The sequence below is a fragment of the Rhineura floridana genome, chromosome 2 (genome assembly GCF_030035675.1).
Source record: "Rhineura floridana isolate rRhiFlo1 chromosome 2, rRhiFlo1.hap2, whole genome shotgun sequence".
Taxonomy (NCBI): Eukaryota; Metazoa; Chordata; class Lepidosauria; order Squamata; family Rhineuridae; genus Rhineura; species Rhineura floridana.
Window position 1 is genome coordinate 39,118,683 of NC_084481.1, and position 18,756 is coordinate 39,137,438.

At 41.1% G+C, this 18,756-nt stretch overlaps 1 protein-coding gene across 16 annotated transcripts in view; it reads right to left on the reverse strand.

Moving 5' to 3' along the window:
- The window catches only part of OSBPL6 (oxysterol binding protein like 6), a 167,815-nt gene that overhangs the window by 9,032 nt on the left and 140,027 nt on the right, over nt 1–18,756 (reverse strand). For all 16 annotated transcript variants that reach the window (XM_061608360.1, XM_061608356.1, XM_061608354.1 and 13 more), the window contains 9 exons: nt 17,635–17,772; nt 11,757–11,844; nt 10,602–10,855; nt 8,836–8,973; nt 8,432–8,495; nt 8,030–8,108; nt 6,249–6,393; nt 3,153–3,297; nt 928–1,054 (listed from right to left, as the gene is read on the reverse strand). In XM_061608360.1, the coding sequence (XP_061464344.1) occupies nt 928–1,054; nt 3,153–3,297; nt 6,249–6,393; nt 8,030–8,108; nt 8,432–8,495; nt 8,836–8,973; nt 10,602–10,855; nt 11,757–11,844; nt 17,635–17,772 (1,178 nt within the window). The remainder of the gene's footprint in view (nt 1–927; nt 1,055–3,152; nt 3,298–6,248; nt 6,394–8,029; nt 8,109–8,431; nt 8,496–8,835; nt 8,974–10,601; nt 10,856–11,756; nt 11,845–17,634; nt 17,773–18,756) is intronic.

Sequence of the window (18,756 nt, forward strand, 5' to 3'; positions counted from 1 at the left end):
CATGGGTTGGAATGCTGAAGAATCTTGTATGATGATTGGCTGAACGTCTGAGTGTCTGAAAGTATAAATGAGAGGATGACAGTTGTTCTGGGCTGGAGTTCTGAGAGGGTTTTTTGGAGAGGGTTGTTGGGTGGATTGGATTTAGACGGGTAGTGAGGCAGGTTATTTATGATTAAGAAATATAAAGAGTAACATATCTTATGAAACCACACGCATGTTGACTAAACCTTTAAGTAATGTTGTTATTCCCTGTGTAAATAAATAAATAGTTCTTGGTTTACCAAAACTGCTGATCCTTGGCTGGGTTTACACAGACCAGAAGGGTGGGCAGGGCATATACCAAGGTTGGGAAACAGTATCAATGGTGGCAGCGGTGAAGAGATAGTGTAACATCATCAGGTATCCAAAACAACCCAGGGCTGTAATCTTTATAGCCACAAAGATACAGGGGGGTTGTGGCCTGTAAGTGCACCCAGACATAACGTAGCAATAAGCCAGGAGGAGACTAAGGCACAGTCTCAAGGCAATATTGTTTACAGGGAGTGTCAGGTGGTGCTGCCTAGTAGTGGGATCTTGAGAGATCTGTGCTAGGGTCGGTGAGAGAACTGTTAAGAGACCAGAATCCTGAGGTGGGACTGTGACCGGGTGGAAGATACAGGAGGGGTCCTGACAGGGAGAATCTCTGTCTTTTGCCTGGCTGGAAAGTAGCCAACTGTACAAACTCACAAGTTGCATCTGTTGTTCTGCCCACTTTTACGTCTGGACATACTCACCCACCAGAAGATGGTCCAGGAGGGAATGAGGCCTTTGGGAAGAAAAAGGTTCCCTGCCCCTGGAATAAATGTTGGGAGTTCTAAAACCAGATGTAATCGAGAATCTACATTTTAAAGCAGCCATGGGGCATAAACAAAAAAAGGGGCTTCTTGCCTTTGGTCTGGCCTGAATCGTGCATCTGTTCTTGGAAGAAGATCTTTCAGTGCAGGATCTAACTCATTCAGCTCAATGGCAAACCTTGTGAAGCCATAATAACGCTCATAGTTGGTTGGCATGGAGCCTGCATTAATAGGCAAGACAAAGTTAGTAGCTAACATTTCTTGAACAAAAACAAGGTCCTCTTAATACAGAAGAGCGTGCCTGTAGCTCCTGAAGGTGGCTCCAATTACTGGTGATACATGCACACTGTGACCATGGTGATCATGCACATTGTGTTTGACACCATGCTTGCACTGCCAAAAGATGGTCAGCACTGTCACTTCTCACAGCTCTAATCACTGTTTCTCGGGTGGACTAAGGCCTGCTCTACATTTTACTGAGCTGCCGCTAGAAGTGGTGCCTTACACAAACTACTGCCATTACACTTAGTGTCTGGGCTTCACAAGTTTCTTCTGCCTGGTTCAGAGTATTTCCACACCACCATTTGCCCTATTGCTGGAGGAGAGTCTTGCTAGTCTGGAAACTCAATGAGCAGGAAGAAAATTCGTATGATAAAGAGAGCTACAGTTTTACACCACGAGCATGGTAGGGCACCATGTGAATCCTTTTCCAAGTAGCCTCCATTTGAAAAAAGAGTAAATTTTGACCTGACCAATAGATAGCCCAGCTGTTAGAATCAGTAGCATGAAGCTTCTGTTACAGAGAACCTACAAGCTACATATGAAGCTGCCATTGGCCCAGTATGGTGCTCTCTAGCACTGGTACGCCAAGGTCTCTAGCAGTCATATTTCATATCCCTGTTACCAGACACCTGAAGGAGTCTCAATGCTGGGAACTGAACCTTGGACTTCTTACATACAAAGTATGTGGCCTATCACTGAGGAATGGCTCCTCCCTGTCTGCAGTATGTTGTTGTGCAAGAGGGCCTGTGAACCGGAGCTATGATTATTTCTTTACGTAACAGTTCTGCAAATGCAACATGTACTACTGATTTGTAAAGTAGGCAACATTATTTTTAATATTATTATGGACAATTGGTGCATCAGAACTTCACTTTTCAAATTAGATGGCCCTATTATTGTTGTGACACAGAATGCCTATTGGAGGCCAATAAACGAGAAACTAGAACTACTCAAATTCTTTGCCTTAACAGGAAATCAGGAATATTTTTTAATCTAAATACTTCCAACCTTACTTTATCTACTTTTCAGGTTTCAATGCTTTTGTTTAGAGAAATTTTGAACGTCAAGCAGATTTGCTGGAAGCAGAAAGCATGCAAAACTTTTCAACACTTTCCTACCCCCCACATCCCAACTGCCTGGCGTTGTGGCCTACAAAAGGTTATTCTTGATTAAGCAAGATGAAGCTGGCTCAAATCCTGTTCCTCTTCCCATAATATAACCAAATCAGAAATTCAGTCCTTGAATTACAGGGGGGAAATACACTTGCATTTTAACAGCAGTGCTATCAAACTGCCTCTGCTGGTCTCTTGAAATACTGTTTTACATCTGTCTTCACCCAAAACATATCATATGCCAACATGGAGCATTCTGCATGGTCCTGCATCCTGTAGGGAACTGCTCCCACTTTGGAACAATACACAGCTTGTCTCAGAGCTTGGAAAAGTTACTTTTTTGAACTACAACTCCCATCAGCCTCAGCCAGCATGGCCACTGGATTGGCCTGATGGGAGTTGTAGTTCAAAAAAGTAAATTTTCCAAGCTCTGGCTTGTCTACAGGTAAAGGGTATGGAAGACAGGTGGCTCTTGAAAGACTGGAGCCCTTCCTCTCTAATTAATTACAGGCATTTGGGAGGAAGTGTTGATTGCTATCAGGTTTGTAGCACATTAGGAGATTTATCCCTCCCTTTTCTTTCTTAACCACACCCCACACTCCAGCATGGCTACAAGGCACAGAAAATAGTTCTCACTGATGCCACTGAGAACTTTTTTTATGCCATGTAGCTGCACAGAGAGGGTTTTATGACTGGGGAGGAAAATGATTAAAGCTCACCCCCGTACATGCCACAATCCCAATAATAATTGCTCCTCACACCTGTAATTAAAGGAAAACAAGAGATGTAGTGCACAAAGCATATCATATAGAGTCACTCCCGTCTACCATACTTGATAAGGATAAAGCTCCTTCACTTGTAGTACAAATTTTCTATCTACCCCACTTCTCTCCCTATGAGAATCATGTATCCGATATGATTTTACCTGGCCTCCATATACATTTTGCTGAAGGCCCAACTCCACAGTACAGTCCTTCATGCCACTTTCCAAACAGACGATGCACCACCTTTCCTTCTTGATCCATGACAACACCGTGAACTTCATTTACATTAGAATTCCAGTAATTCACCTAAAAATGCAAGAAACAAAGATTCACAGCTTTTCCCTAACTGCATGATAAATTGCCCTATTTTCAGGGGTTTGGGCTATAACTACATATCAATATATATTCAACAAGACTTGCTGACATGCAGATCTATTCCATCACACCCACCTAGCAGCTAGATTGTGCCAATCAGCTACTAGAAGGGAAAAGGGACTCAGCAAAATTCAGACACCCTCCCCTTGACTGATAATGCCAAATGTCTTCACATGCAGTCCCAAGACTATAATCATGTGCAGAGCCTATCATGCTGGGTGTGGAAGTGTAGCTACAGGAATTGGAACTGTCCAATTCTATGCTGATCCAAAAGAGAGTTTATACTTTAAAGTCTGCTCCTACATGCAGGCCACACTTTCTGGATCAAGACCAACATAATAATATAATGAAAAATTAAAAATCAGTGATGATAAGATACCACACAAAGTTATTTTACTTTTCATTTTAACGGAGATCATTTTATGGAAGACTTTCAGCCCTTCCAAAATCTGCATTTTGGTTGCTTTATTATTTATTGTTATTATTTTATTTATTACATTGATATCCAACTTTTCCTCCAAGGAGCTCAAGGTGACGCATGAACATGGTTCTCCCTCTCCAGATTTTATCCTTACAACAAACCTGTGAAGTAGGTTAGGCTGAAAGACAATGACTTGGCCACGGTCACCCAGTGAGAGTTTCATGGCCAAGTGGGGATTTGAACCCTGGTCTTCCAGGTCCCAGTCTAACACTCAAACCACATCACCACACTGGCTCTCAAGAAAACAGTTATGGTGGTGGAAGCCAGGTTACCTATCAACCTCCAAATTTTTTTCCTTTCAGTTTCTGGACATGGACATCACTACAAAATGTAAAAAAAACCTCTTGAAATACATTTTGTACACTTCTTATATTATTAGCAGTACTGCCACAGTATTAAAGAAATCTTAGTTGCTTAATTGTATGCATTTCAGTGTATTAATAAATGATTCACCTCTGCATAAATGTGCATATGTGATTTATGGGATGCATGACTCGTCTAAGAGGCTGCCTGCTGCCCATAGTTTCTGCACATTCTTCTATTTAAATAATTATTTTTTAAACAATGCTTCCTATTTAATTGCAGGTGTCATTTTAGCCATCAAATATTTTTGAATCAATTAATCTTAATGATTTATTTTCTAAATATCACAGCGCTGATTATCAGTTGAGTCATGTTGTCTTACATCACAGAGCATCTTTTTCACTGGGAATTTAATCATAAGAAAGAATACACACTATGTATGGCATAAGGGAGAAGAAATAGAAGTCTGAAAAAAGCAAAGCCCAAGACGGGGTGGAGCAGATTTGCACATCTGAAAATTAAAGGGTTCCAGTTACATTTTCTTAAAATTCTTTCACTAAACCTTTGAGCTGGTTCACACAGCCAGTGCCCATCTCCAGGACCAAATTCCTGGATCAGCTGTATAGAAGCTTCAGGATAAGCATGTTGCAGAAGGGTAAGGTTGAACAGGTTTTCTGGTTTCCCTGCACCAAAACAGAATCTATCGCACGTTACTGCAAAACCATGGAAACATGGAGGGTGCTTGCTGGTTGTGACCTGGCTGGGATTGCATTGCTGGGATTGTGTTGAGGCTAGAAACATTGCCACTGTAATTTACATGACTGATGGCAACTAATGAAAGAGCTATATATTCAACCCAGACACTGAAGCACTGATTTGTAAAGCTGGTACCTCCCATCAATCCTCATCAGCTAATGAAACTGCCAGTAGCATTGTGGGACCTGTACTTTTCAACTTGTTCATTAATGACCTAGAATTAGGAGTGAGCAGTGAAGTGGCCAAGTTTGCTGACGACACTAAATTGTTCAGGGTTGTTAAAACAAAAAGGGATTGCGAAGAGCTCCAAACTGAGTGAATGGGCAGAAAAATGGCAAATGCAATTCAATATAAACAAGTGTAAAATTATGCATATTGGAGCAAAAAATCTGAATTTCACATATACGCTCATGGGGTCTGAACTGGCGGTGACCGACCAGGAGAGAGACCTCGGGGTTGTAGTGGACAGCACGATGAAAATGTCGACCCAGTGTGCGGCAGCTGTGAAAAAGGCAAATTCCATGCTAGCGATAATTAGAAAAGGTATTGAAAATAAAACAGCCGATATCATAATGCCGTTGTATAAATCTATGGTGCGGCCGCATTTGGAATACTGTGTACAGTTCTGGTCACCTCATCTCAAAAAGGATATTCTAGAGTTGGAAAAGGTTCAGAAGAGGGCAACCAGAGTGATCAAGGGGATGGAGCGACTCCCTTACGAGGAAAGGTTGCAGCATTTGGGGCTTTTTAGTTTAGAGAAAAGGCGGGTCAGAGGAGACATGATAGAAGTGTATAAAATTATGCATGGCATTGAGAAAGTGGATAGAGAAAAGTTCTTCTCCCTCTCTCATAATACTAGAACTCGTGGACATTCAAAGAAGCTGAATGTTGGAAGATTCAGGACAGACAAAAGGAAGTACTTCTTTACTCAGCGCATAGTTAAACTATGGAATTTGCTCCCACAAGATGCAGTAATGGCCACCAGCTTGGATGGCTTTAAAAGAAGATTAGACAAATTCATGGAGGACAGGGCTATCAATGGCTACTAGCCATGATGGCTGTGCTCTGCCACCCTAGTCAGAGGCAGCATGCTTCTGAAAACCAGTTGCCGGAAGCCTCAGGAGGGGAGAGTGTTCTTGCACTCGGGTCCTGCTTGCGGGCTTCCCCCAGGCACCTGGTTGGCCACTGTGAGAACAGGATGCTGGACTAGATGGGCCACTGGCCTGATCCAGCAGGCTCTTCTTATGTTCTTATGTCCTTGCAGAGGCTACTGTGAATGGGCCATCAGTTGTATGAGGAGCCCTTTCACTATTATTCATAATGTCAATAAAAGAAAACTTACTTTGATAAATGTGAGTTTACAAATACAGACACTGCTTTTTGTGTTTCTGATGGTTATTTCTCCATAATGTTCTATCCATCTCCTTCCACTAAGGATGTTATGTATACAAGTAGTGACTTTGTTCCATACATAGCAATCGCCATACCTGTAAAGAAAGTTGAGTGCAGAAACTAAGTTTCAAGAGTACCCTTTCCAAATCACTGCCTATTCACAAACAGATTAGTACTACCTTTCTAATATTGAAACCAATTAACACTGCAGGGGAGCGGGAGGGAAACATGACTTCTCTGCTTATTATTTGTTTAAAACATTTATTTCTCAACTTTCCATCACCATTTCAGGTCCCACAGATGACTTGCAATAAATTAATTCTAAACACAGTAATGGTTCCCACAAAACAATTCAGCCACCAACAAAACCCAAATTTAGATAAAAGTGTGTGTGTTAAAATTAAACACATGCGTTTGACATGTATTGGGTCCTGCTGGTGGTTGAACTACAAGTCAATTAAAATAAACAATTTAAAACCCAGTAAAAACAAAATTGCAGTCTAGAATGTTCAGTAACCATAAACACCATCCCCACTGATTTCTAAATGGGTGAATAAAGACATAAAGATATTTTTAACAGATATCTACACCAAACAGTGTGAATGCCTGAAAAATGTGCCAGAGGGGAAGGCTGTCCATGGTCAAGGTGCCAATACTGAGAAGTCCCTGCCTCTGGTGGCCAGCTACCCATTGCACTTCTGAAGGTGGAGACAGAAAGAGCTGGGCCTCCATAGACAATTTTAATAGACTGGCAGGTCCAGGTGGGAGCAAAGTCCTTAGGTCCTCAACCATTTAGGGCAATTATTTATTCAATCTCATAAATATTCAATAGAGACTTAAATGCTGTGTGGAACATTGCAGCCCTCTGGAATGAAGATCCAATTCAGATGACATTATTCTCAAACAATCCTTCCGCCGGACATCACATGGGTTTTCTTGCTATGGTGACACTGAATCTCCCACAGTATTATAAAAAGACTGTTTTGCCCTCAAAAGAACTCTATGAAATAGAGTAACTGTGAGTTGCCAAAAGCCCCCCAGCTGAGTAGTTTTGAACCCAGTTCTCCCTATTTTCAGTCATTTATGCAGTTTGTTTCACCATACTAGTTCTGTATAAACCAAGCTGAATTGTGCAGACAAACTGCAGGATTAGCTGACCAACTACTAAGGAATTTCAAGGTAAGAACATTGAAGAACAGCAATATTCAGAAGGTTCTCTAATTTTCCTCTGCACTAAGACACAGCTCACCATATTCCCAACACTGTTTAAAAATTCATGTAATTGTGAAACTTCATGCTTTACAAGGACACACCTCTTTTGGAATTACCAAGATACCTCTCACAACCTCCTCAGGGAAATCCAAACAATGTTTACAGAAATATTTGGCAGATGCTTCCTTCTGTTGTGCAAAACAGGCACTCACAGTACTGAAACATCACCCATCAAGAAACTGTTCTGAATCAACTAGCAGAATTTCCACAGATTTTTGAGCAAACATGGTTGCAGCATCTAGTAATAGTAGCAGGGAATGTAATTATTAGAGGTTCCAGTGCACTACCACTATATGCAAGTTGCTCCTATTCTGCTCCCTCTCTTGTCTGGCTTCAGTTCTGCTACATTATTCATCAGGATACACCTAGGACTTGAAGTGCTTAAACTAGTTCCATGGGACTGCTTTTGCAGAAGGAAGAAGGAAGAAACACAAAGTAAAGAACAGAGGAGCTGCTTACTTTGGAAGTGTGACGTTCAGTGTTCCAATTGGCAGTATTTCCATTGATTTGCCCCAGAATTTGTTTTTCCACCTGATGTCTGAACAATACAGCAAAGACTTAGAAAGTTACAAATGACTGAAGCTCTACATATGTAATGGACTATTCATCTTCTTACCAGTATATAATGTGATCTAACACTGCCTGTTCTGATCAGAGTATTATGCAATGTTGCAATGTTGAAGGCAGAAAATTATTTGTCAAATGTGAAAGTGAAAGACCTAAAACAGCAGGCTTCACAACTATCTTAATCTTTTAGTTAAATTCCAAAAAGAGAACTATACATGTAATTATGATATAAGGTTTCTTTTCTTTTATAAAAAACTAAATTTGCTCTTCAGGCTTGTGAATTAAAATGTATACCTTGCCAAAACACAAAATTCTTTGATTCACAGTGACAGGCAGAAATGGGTGGGTGGTGGCTAACCTGGAAAAAAAAAATCACAGTGGCAATGAATTGTACAAAAGATGCAAAAGATTTCCATTTTCATTATCACTGTAACAGATGCCTTACATAAAAAGAGATATTTGCAACTGTGCAAAGTACATGAATACATGGCAGCAGTATTTCTGCAAAACTAGAATTAGCTTTATAATGATGAATTGTACCTAGTGTTTTCAAAACAAATTCCGCATATTTTTCAAATATATATATTTTTAAGTATATATTTAGATTCATATCAGCAATCTTTCTTAAAACAAGATGAAATGCCTAAAAAATAATTTCACAGGTTAAAGTTACTGGCTTCTTTTGAAACAGATTTTACCTGCTCTGAGAAAAAACGGAATCCTCTGTCTTCCCTAATAGACTCATAAGTTTCACCAAGCACAGGATTAAAAGGCTTGCTTCCAGCTCTGTAATAAGTGGAGGCATATCCTGAAGTTGCAAAGGCAGCAATAAGGACCTGGTTAAAACAAGAAAAACCTCAAAAACAATATCTGCATGATACTGGGTTGAAAAATGTGGATACTGTACAAAAGAGTGTTTCTTTTTCTAGGCCATTGGAGCACCTTTGCCCTTAATTCTCCAATGGCAGGCACTAGTTCCATTCTTGCGATAGAAGTATAATCACTTTCCCAACATAGCAAAGGAAGGGGAAACTCTTGCTCTGGGCATGTGGCAAGAATGCCAAGAATATCCATGCGAAACTGTTCCCGTGGTAAAGAGTGTCCCAAACAGGCTTCTGGATGGAGAACATTTTTGCTTTTTGTTTTGAGATCAAATATAATTGTGTAGGGAAAGAAAGGGGCTTAAATCTTCCTTTCATGGGGAAACATACTCTTCTCACACAAGAGTCTACAGGGGGCCTAAAATTCCACTTCATGCATTGACAACTTGAGAATTTTTATTTGGATTTTACCAGACACTTTACCCAGGTGCTATCAAAAAACTGAAAACCATTTGTCAGCAAGGGCAGGGAAACAGAAAAATAAAATAAAATGGATGTGCCCTATATAACTAGAGGGGGAGAAGAGAACTTCCATCCCTCTGAAGATTTATCGTCTGTACAAATCTATTGAGCATAATCTCATTGCATTTTGGTCTATTTCCCAGACACAGAAATTGGAACACTATTCTTGTGTCTATGACTATAATGTAGGTGATCCTACGCATGCCATGTTAAAATGAAAGGGTCTTGAGAGAGCATTCCAAGCAGGCTTGCAAAGTGGAATTCCCTAGTGATTTGCTCATTGCCAGATTGGAGCATGTATCTGGCTCACACAGAAAAGTGTTGCTCTGGGCTCCTACTGGGAGGAAGGACGAGATATAAATCAAATAATAAATAAAAGTAAAATGGTCATATATAGATGTAGCTAGAGATTTTTATTTAGAATTGCTCACTGTTTGAGAAGCTACCTACTACATGCTAGAAACACTGAGTGCCCTTTCTCACATTACCTTAGCACTGTGGGAGCTACTGGAGCATGGCTCCTTTCCACATCTCAAAGGTAACATCAGGAGTTCTAAATCATGTGGGAGGAGCCCATGCTGTTGATCCTCATACCAGTACTGTCCTGTCTGGAAAGCGGGGCAATGATGGGGTGGGGAGAAAATATAATATGGGTTCTTCCCACATGGAGAAGCTTCTGGTATTCCCTTCAGAGTCTGAAAAAACATGTACTCAAGCAGCTTTCTAACCACAAAGGTAATGTGAGACTGGACTCTGAGGGTCACCACATACAGTACTCATCACATTTTCTGATGTGTTCCATACAATTTTTCTAACAACAGAAGGAGCTGAAATTTCACACCAGTCTCTTCTATTACTCCTCCTTGTATGGAAAAGTGGTTATTTACAGAAATAGAGCCAGCCAAGGGCTGTCTCAACTGACTGAAAGAAAACATACCAATAAAAACAATAGGCTGGGGAAAAAAACCTGTCAGCATCTAGTTGTATAAATACCTATTTAATATTCTAAATATGTGAAGTTCCAAGACTGGAAAATGTGCAAAAGCATTCTATATTAGAGCTCTAGGACATGATAAACAAATTATGGAACATGTAACATTGGGCTCTGTCTAGTTTCTTACCATGCGTTCATAGGGGTCATCAGATTCAGCAGCCTTGTCCAAGAGTTCACTGTATTCTAGTTCCTCACAAAGGTGCTGCAAAGTATTCAGAGGCTCATTTAGCTCTACTGGCATTGATACTTTGGAGAGATCCTTCCCAATATTGTTTCTCAAAATGTTCCAGAGGTTGATATTACTTGTATCAGGACAGGGGGCTGGGAGACATGTCCTTCGTCCATTTCTGAAGGCACCACCAGTTAGCTCACCATTAAGTACTGGAAGGGAAACAAAATAGCAGGGATGTGAAATCCTTCCATCACCTTCAATATATAATTAGATTAAACTTCCATTTAGTGCAGGCCTCACACAACGTGAGTTCCATGGGCGAACTGGAGCCCCCTCCAGTTTGTAGCCATTGTGGGCAGTCCTCTCTCACTTCTTTGTGGGAACAACTGAAGTAGGGATAGGGTATTTCTTTGGGCCTCCAGATATTGCTGGGCCCCAACTCTCATCTACCCTATCTACTGGCCATGCTGGCTGGGGCTGATGAGAGAAGGAATTCAACAACATCAGGAGGGCCAAAGGTTCCCTATTCCTGATCTAAAGCCCACCAATACCCATCAAAACAGGTGGATGAGTGGGTTCATGTACCACTCCATCCACATTACTTCCCCTCTCTGTGGAGTCAATGGTGGGTGATGGAGCTGGGGTTCCACCCTGCTGCAACCAGCCATGCTGCATGGACTACCTTGAGATGACCACAATGACTAACTAAACATTACACACAAAAGAACCTCATTTTACTAATAAATAAATAAGGAACCCCTATTTAAAAAAACACTAGGAAAAGCCATTTTAAAAGTATATCATTAGGAGCAAAAAAAGCGGCTGCCATTTCACCATCTCAAATTGCCCCCAAATTGCTTCCCCCCACTACTAAGGTTCCAAATGGATTGGGGAGGGCTCCACCATGGTGCCTTCTCTGCTCCCGATAACCCTTCCTCAAAGCAGATTTTCCTCTTTTAAAAAATGGAGAAGACAACAGGGTTCTGTTACGTGCAATTGGGTCATTGGTGTGTTACTTGGTGTGTGCTACCTGTTCAAAAAGTGTTCCTATTTATACATCACCTAAAAAGGACACTTATTTTCTAAAACTTAAAGAAAAACCCTGCATACTTTGCCGAGAAATGTTGTCTGCAACACTGGTGTTGTCTTCTGATATGTTGTCACTCACGTCACTGATATACGATTCATCATCAGAAGCCTAACAAGAGAATGACAAGATTAAATGAAAATAAATAATAGAGGAGGAAGAAGACGACGACAACAACAACAACAACAACAGGAACATTAGATAAATGTTTTCATAAATTCAGGCCCCTGTGTTGTATGTATACTAAGGTGTCTGTACATTAAAGACTGTCTGTCTGGTTAAACCCTGGTTTGGTTAATATCAACCATGTTTAGCTTGTGCCTGAATATGCACTCTCTCACTCTGTTTCTGCCACACTATAAAGAACAAGCTATACTAGAGGTGCCTGTAGGACAAAGAGGGTCTGTCTTATTAAATACAGATTACTCTTTTAAGCAGGCATCACTGTCAACATGATACAGGAGGAAATGCCTCTGCCAAGGGATATATAATTATGCCAAGGGATATATAATTATTGTTTTTGCCCTTCCTTTTATCTCAGGCACCCAAGAGGTATATAAATGGGTTATCCCTTTCCTCTCCTTACAATGACTCTTTGAGGTAGATTATGCTAAGGGATTGTGACAGGCCAAGGTAACCCAGTGAGCTTCATACCTGAGCAGTGATTTGAACTCAGGCTGCCCTGTTCCAAGTCCGGGACTCTAACCACTACAATCACATGGTTAAGAAGTCTAAAAACAATTATCCAAATGTGTGCTGAAGAATTATTCATTAATATATTCCACATCCTGCCACCATTTGAGGTGCAGATGGTGGGCATGAAGAATAGGGTCTTCTCAGTGGTGGCACCCAGATCAGGCAACTCCTGATTCAGCTGTCGAGCCACTAAAATTATAAATATGCATATGTACCTTTCACTAATTTGTTCTGTAATAATTTAATGCTCTCATAACTGCTGCTTATTGTTCTCTTTTGTTTAAATATTCCTGTTGTTATTTTAATGGAACTGTTTATTTTAGAGATAGTTGAGTTGCATCCAAAAGTGACTTTGCCTTAATGGAAAACACAAGTCAAAGCACCTGATTTTAACTGATCCTCCTACTTACTTAATCTCCTTCCCTTAGCAAAGGCTGTTTCTGAGGGTTGGGGGACTTTTGGGAACAGAAAGGGACATGGCACAGAGGTCTGCAACGTGTGTGGTGAAAACTAGGCAGCCTGAACTTGTGCAAGCAAGGCCACTACTGTAAACAATTCACTGATTTTACTGAATGTTTAAAGGATTCTGTTATAGAACCTAAAGGCTTAGTATAAATGTTTTAATGATAATATTGTTAGGCAAAATAGTAAAATGTTTATTTTATCTAAGTTGTCTTACTGCACTTATCTCATGATTTGTTACTTGGAAGAGCCAGAGTAACTCAGTGGGCAGCATGCTGGATACAGCACTAAGAAGTCTGGATTAAAATCCCTTCATTTATTGAGTAAGCTTTGTATAAACCATTGTGTCTCAGTTGCAGTTCCTCATCTGTAAAATGGGAATAAGAGTGACCTACTTCTTGGGATTACTATGAGGGCAAGAAAAATATTTCAAGTACATTAAACATTACAAATGCTATATAAATTGAAGTTTCACGTGTCGACTTAGTTAAGGACAAATAAACAAAAAAGCAAATGCTGCAATTCAGAGTAAGAAAAATAAGAATATGAAAAAAGTACAGCCTCAGCAAACTATTATTTATTTATTATTAAATGTATATCCTGCTCTTCCTCCTAGGAGCCCTATACCATCAGTATTGCAAATCTTAAATGTACATAGAGAAAATATCATATTCCATGGCTTGTAGTAGGCTAAACAAAATACAGCTATGTGCTAGGGGAAAAAAGTTTTCATAAAATGATCACCCCTTAAACATAAACATTTCGTTTATATCTGCCATTAAGGATTTTCTTAACGTATCTCTGATTTGTCAGCAAAACTTGTATCTTTGAATCTTGTATCTCATTTGTTAGGAAAACGGCTGCAGAACGAGAGAGGCAGGTGTTCTGTGCTCCTTTTAATCCTATATATTAGGTATTCATTTATAGAAGTGGCAGTCGATAATTAATTTTTCTTGTTTATTTGAACACATAAGGTTCAGCACAATGATCGGGTTCATATCTCATGAATCACAAACCCAATCTTCCAAACTGTGGTTTTGTGATTTGTAAATACGCTATGGACTGTCTCATCTACCTATATATATTCTTTTCCAAACCAGAGTTTCCCATGACATACACATGAGTAAAACTATGCTTAATATTGCCTCTCAATCATGGCATAGATATTATGTTAAGTATTGGCATATATTGTTTGTTATTTTCTATGCTGTAAATCACCCTGGAGTCTCCTGATGAATGAATGAATTTATTTATTTCGGTCGTAGACCAGCAAACCCTGATGAATGGTGGTTGGTAAGTAAGTAAGTAAATAATTAATAAATAATACTCTGCAAGCATACTTCAAGCCATATTTTTAAAGCAGAGATGAGTAACCTTTTCTGGTTCCAAGGACTACATGCTAGGGTGGGTAGGTGGTTGGGGGCCGCATACCAGCAAGCATGCCTGGAGCCAGTCACACTACCACACCTTAAGTACACACACCAACACACAAGGAAAGACAGGTTTACAATCCTGCACATCTATCTTCCCATTTAAATTATGCCTGCCAGTCTGCCAAATAGCTGTATGTACATGTACATGCATGCATGCACAAACACACTGACCCAAGGAAAGACAGGTACACAGGGATGACCCTCTTTGCAGAGGTGGGGGAGGTTAAAGCCTCCCCCCCCATGCTCTCGATCTACATAAGAACGCTGTCCTCATACTGCTAATAGCAAAGTGGAAATAGCAATCTTTTCCTTGCTGTTCAGCTAATGGCTGATGAGATGGGCAGCATGGGATAATGGGCACGGCTCCCCCAGGGTTGGTGGGCTGCATGGAGAATGGCCAAAGGCCACATAAGGCCTACTGTTAGAGAAACCCACCAGTAAGTGGAAGAGGACGTGTCTGATCCCATGACACAAAAGGGTAAAAACTCATTTACTTCCTTCCAAAGAATGGAAGATGGAAAAAATACAATGATAGGAGTATACACTTACTCTGTAGTACTCCTACTAGCTTTTGAGGAGGAAGGTGTAGCAAATAGATCAGAAATTGTTGTCTTTGGCCATGCTCCAAAGACAATTAAGTGGCCAAAAGCTCCTTTATTCTTAACTAACCCTACTAAAGTCAATGGAGCTTTTGAAAGCATAACAATAATACGTAGCATTTCAGATTGTTCAAACAGCTTCCCATATATCATCTCAGTAATTCTTACAACAACTTTGTGTGATAGGTGAAAAATGTTATCCACATATTTCATACTGAGGCTGAGAGATAGTGCCATCCCCATGAACATCAACTTACTTCATAGATGAGGTATGATTTGAACTAGGGGACTGCTTCTGAATTACGGTCAAAAGCTTGGCACCCAGACTGTAATATTAAAAAGGTAAAGGTGTCCTCGCACTTGTAGTGCGAGCCGTTTCCGACTCTTAGGGTGATGTCTTGCGACGTTTATTAGGCAGACCATATATATATGGGGTGGGATTGCCAGTTCCGTCCCCAGCCTTTTACCCCAGCATATGCCGGGTACTCATTTTACCGACCAAAGATGGATGGAAGGCTGAGTGGACCTCGACCCCTTTTACCGGAGATTCGATTTTCTCCTTTCGTTGGAATCAAACTCCAGCAGTGAGCAGAGCTTTGGCTGCATTACTGCCGCTTACCACTCTGCGCCACGGAGGATCTATGACTGTAATATTACCTAATCCTAAATGCATTATTATACAGCCATGGGAGTGGCTGTATACTATAGCCAGCATGGATTTTTCGCATTTCGCAATGTTAAATTGAAAATACCCCCCATGCCATTCTGAAGCTCATTTCAAAACAAAACCTTACAAAACTGATAGTCCTGAACACTTGCTTAACAACCCTCTAAGTTGTCACGGTGATACACAAAATACTCAGAGAGAATCGAGAGTTCAAAGTGTAAAACAAGAGGGGGAAAATCCAGACTCCTGTTGGACTTTTTTCTGGCAGTGGTCTCATAATTTGTTGAAATTAATTAAACATCAGCCATGTTCACAGAGTACCTGTAATCCTATTACTGACCTTGCCCCATATTCTGACCTTCATCTTCTGCAGTTTAAAAGTTAAAAAAAATGCCTGGCTGATTTGTAATTAATTTAAGAAATTTTACATTGAACTCAATGATGACGTCAGGCATGCTCAGTAAAACCCAACTGTCATTGTTTTAAAAGCCAGGCTCACAGCTGCTTGATTTGGCTAATCAGGGGGCCACACCCACACCAGATCTTTATTTCACTTTAGACAGTCATGGCTTCCCCCCTGGGAAGTGTAGTTTGTAAAGGGTGCTGAGAGTTGTTAGCAGACTCCTAGTCCCCTGATAGAGCGCCAGTGGCCAGAGTGGTTTAACAGTCAGCCGCTCTGATTGAAGCTCTGTGAGGGGAACAGGGCATCTCCTAGCAACTCTCAGCACCCTTCACTAACTATACTTCCCAGGATTGTTTGGGAGAAGCCATGACTGTCTAAAATGAAATAAAGGTCTAGTGTGAATGTGGCCAGTGACAGCTCTGGTTTAAATTTGGGTGGGAGGCTACATGTGCCTGCTATAGAATGAAAAGATGGGGGAAACCCTGAAAAGCAATGATACTGTTCACAGTGTTTTCCTTTTGCAAAATAAAGGGGCTTCCCCTCTGCCCAGTGCCCACCCATCCAATCTCCTCCCCTCCCACTTCCTACCCTCCTCCTCCCCTCCCTGCCCCCCCCAAGTCAGTTTTACCTATTGTAAGCATGACTGCACAGGAGTAAATCCCACTGAACTCAAAAAAATGCATATAATCAAATCTGCCCTCCACTCCTCCCCCCTCCTATCCTCTCCCTCTCTCCCCCCTTCCAGTCCCCTCCTCCTCCTTCCTCTCCCCTCTCCCCTCCCCCCCAGGTCAGTTTCACCTATCCTAAGCATGATTGCACAGGAGTAAATCCCACTGAACCCTAAAAGCATGCAAATGATGAAACTTGCCCTCCCCTCCTCCTATCCCCTCCCTCTTGCCCCTTCCCTCCCCCTTTCTTTGTCCCTCCCTCCCCCTCCCATTCCAATCCCCTCCCTCCCTCCTTCCCTCTTTTGTCCCCTCCTTCTATATGGTCAGTTTTACCTATTCTAAGCATGATTGCATGGGAGTAGGTTTCGATTTCGATTTATTGCATTCAGCCATGGACCATTGCAGCATGGGAGTAAATCCCATTGAACTCAATAAGCATGCAAATGAGCAGACCTGCCTTTCCCCTCCCCCTCTCCTCTCTTTCCCCCTCTCCCCTCCCCTCCTTCCCCTCTTCTCTCCCTTCCTTCTTCCTTTTTCCTCCCCTCCCCCTCTTCATTCTTCCTCCTCCCCTGCCTACTCTAGCCCTCCCTCTTCTCCTCTTCTGCCAAGGTCAGTTTCACCTATCCTAAGTATGACTGCATGGGAGTAAATCCCACTGAACTCAATAAGCATGCAAATGATCAAAATCAAATTCTTCCAAGATACACAGGAAGTGGATTGGACTGTGAAAGACAAACCCAAATGGTGTTTGCATTTTGACAAATGTGTAGGGCGGTACAATATCTCAGAGAGGAGGTCAGGTCTCCTGCTCCCCTGGTGCATTCACTATAGCTGCTCAATTTCCCTGCTTTTAAAAGTTTGATAGAAATATCTGTGGGCTATAGGTACATTCTTAAACTGCAAGGTGTTTTGCCTGTTAGTGGATAATTATAAAGAGCATAGTGGAATAAATAGTAAGGCTTTCACCCCCAACCTCATTTTCTGATGAGCTTGCAGACAGAAGCACCTCTTGTGCATCAAAGAATTCAGAGACAGATTCAGACATGGACAGCCTGCTTTCATTAGAAACTTGCTGGGAGAGTGGGAGACTGACATGGATCTTTTCACCTGTCTGCAAAAGAAAAAAAAAACATATATGAACTCCAAATGCTGTACACAGGGCCTGAGAGCTCACACATGCTTGAGAAAAACCAAGGTCATGATTAATCGAGATGGTTGACTGGACAGATGCACTACTTTTTTTCCTGCATAGCTTCCCCTTCCTTCCCTGCATCCTGGTTCAGAGAACAAGCTCCAGCAAACAGAGAACTTAGGTTGAAAAGAAGCCATTTTGCAAGACTACTTTAAGGGTTAGTACAAAGAACTTATTTTCCAGCTAGCACTCATTACTCTTTTTGTGGCAGGGGATAGAGACATACCTTCCCTCAAGTTTGTTCCTCAGCTGCAGGAAAACCAACTTTCTCCAGCATTCAAATGGCAGATGACTCTCCCCTCAGCTGGCACAATCCAGCACTCCAGTGTAAGGGGTGTCTAACTTTGTTGTATGATAGATATGGTACCAATGGTTATCACACTTTTTTCTCTCCACGAACCACTTGAAAATTGCTGAGGGTCTTGGCAGACCACTTAATGTTTTTTTCTGCCAATTGGAATGCACTGTGCTAGATGCTGCATGGTTTCTAATTGTATTTTTACAGATATGCCGCAGACCACAGTTTGGGAGCCCCTGTTCTGTTCCATGTGCAGGTTTGGTCTTGTTTGTTTACACATACGTACATACCCAAGTGGGACCTGTAATAAAATTTTGTAGAGTATCCTCCTTCTTAACATTTATTTATTTATTTATTTATTGCATTTGTATACCGCCCCATAGTTGAAGCTCTCTGGGCGGTTTACAACAATTAAAAACATTAAAAACAAATATACAAATTTAAAAACACATTTTTAAAAAGCAATTTACAGTCGTACTATAGATTTGTATAACAGCACTATAATTTCAGCAATTTTATTTTTGATATCTTTCCAAATGATCCCTAGCATAGAATTTGCCTTTTTCGCAGTTGCTGCACACTGGGTCAAAATCTTCATGCAGCTA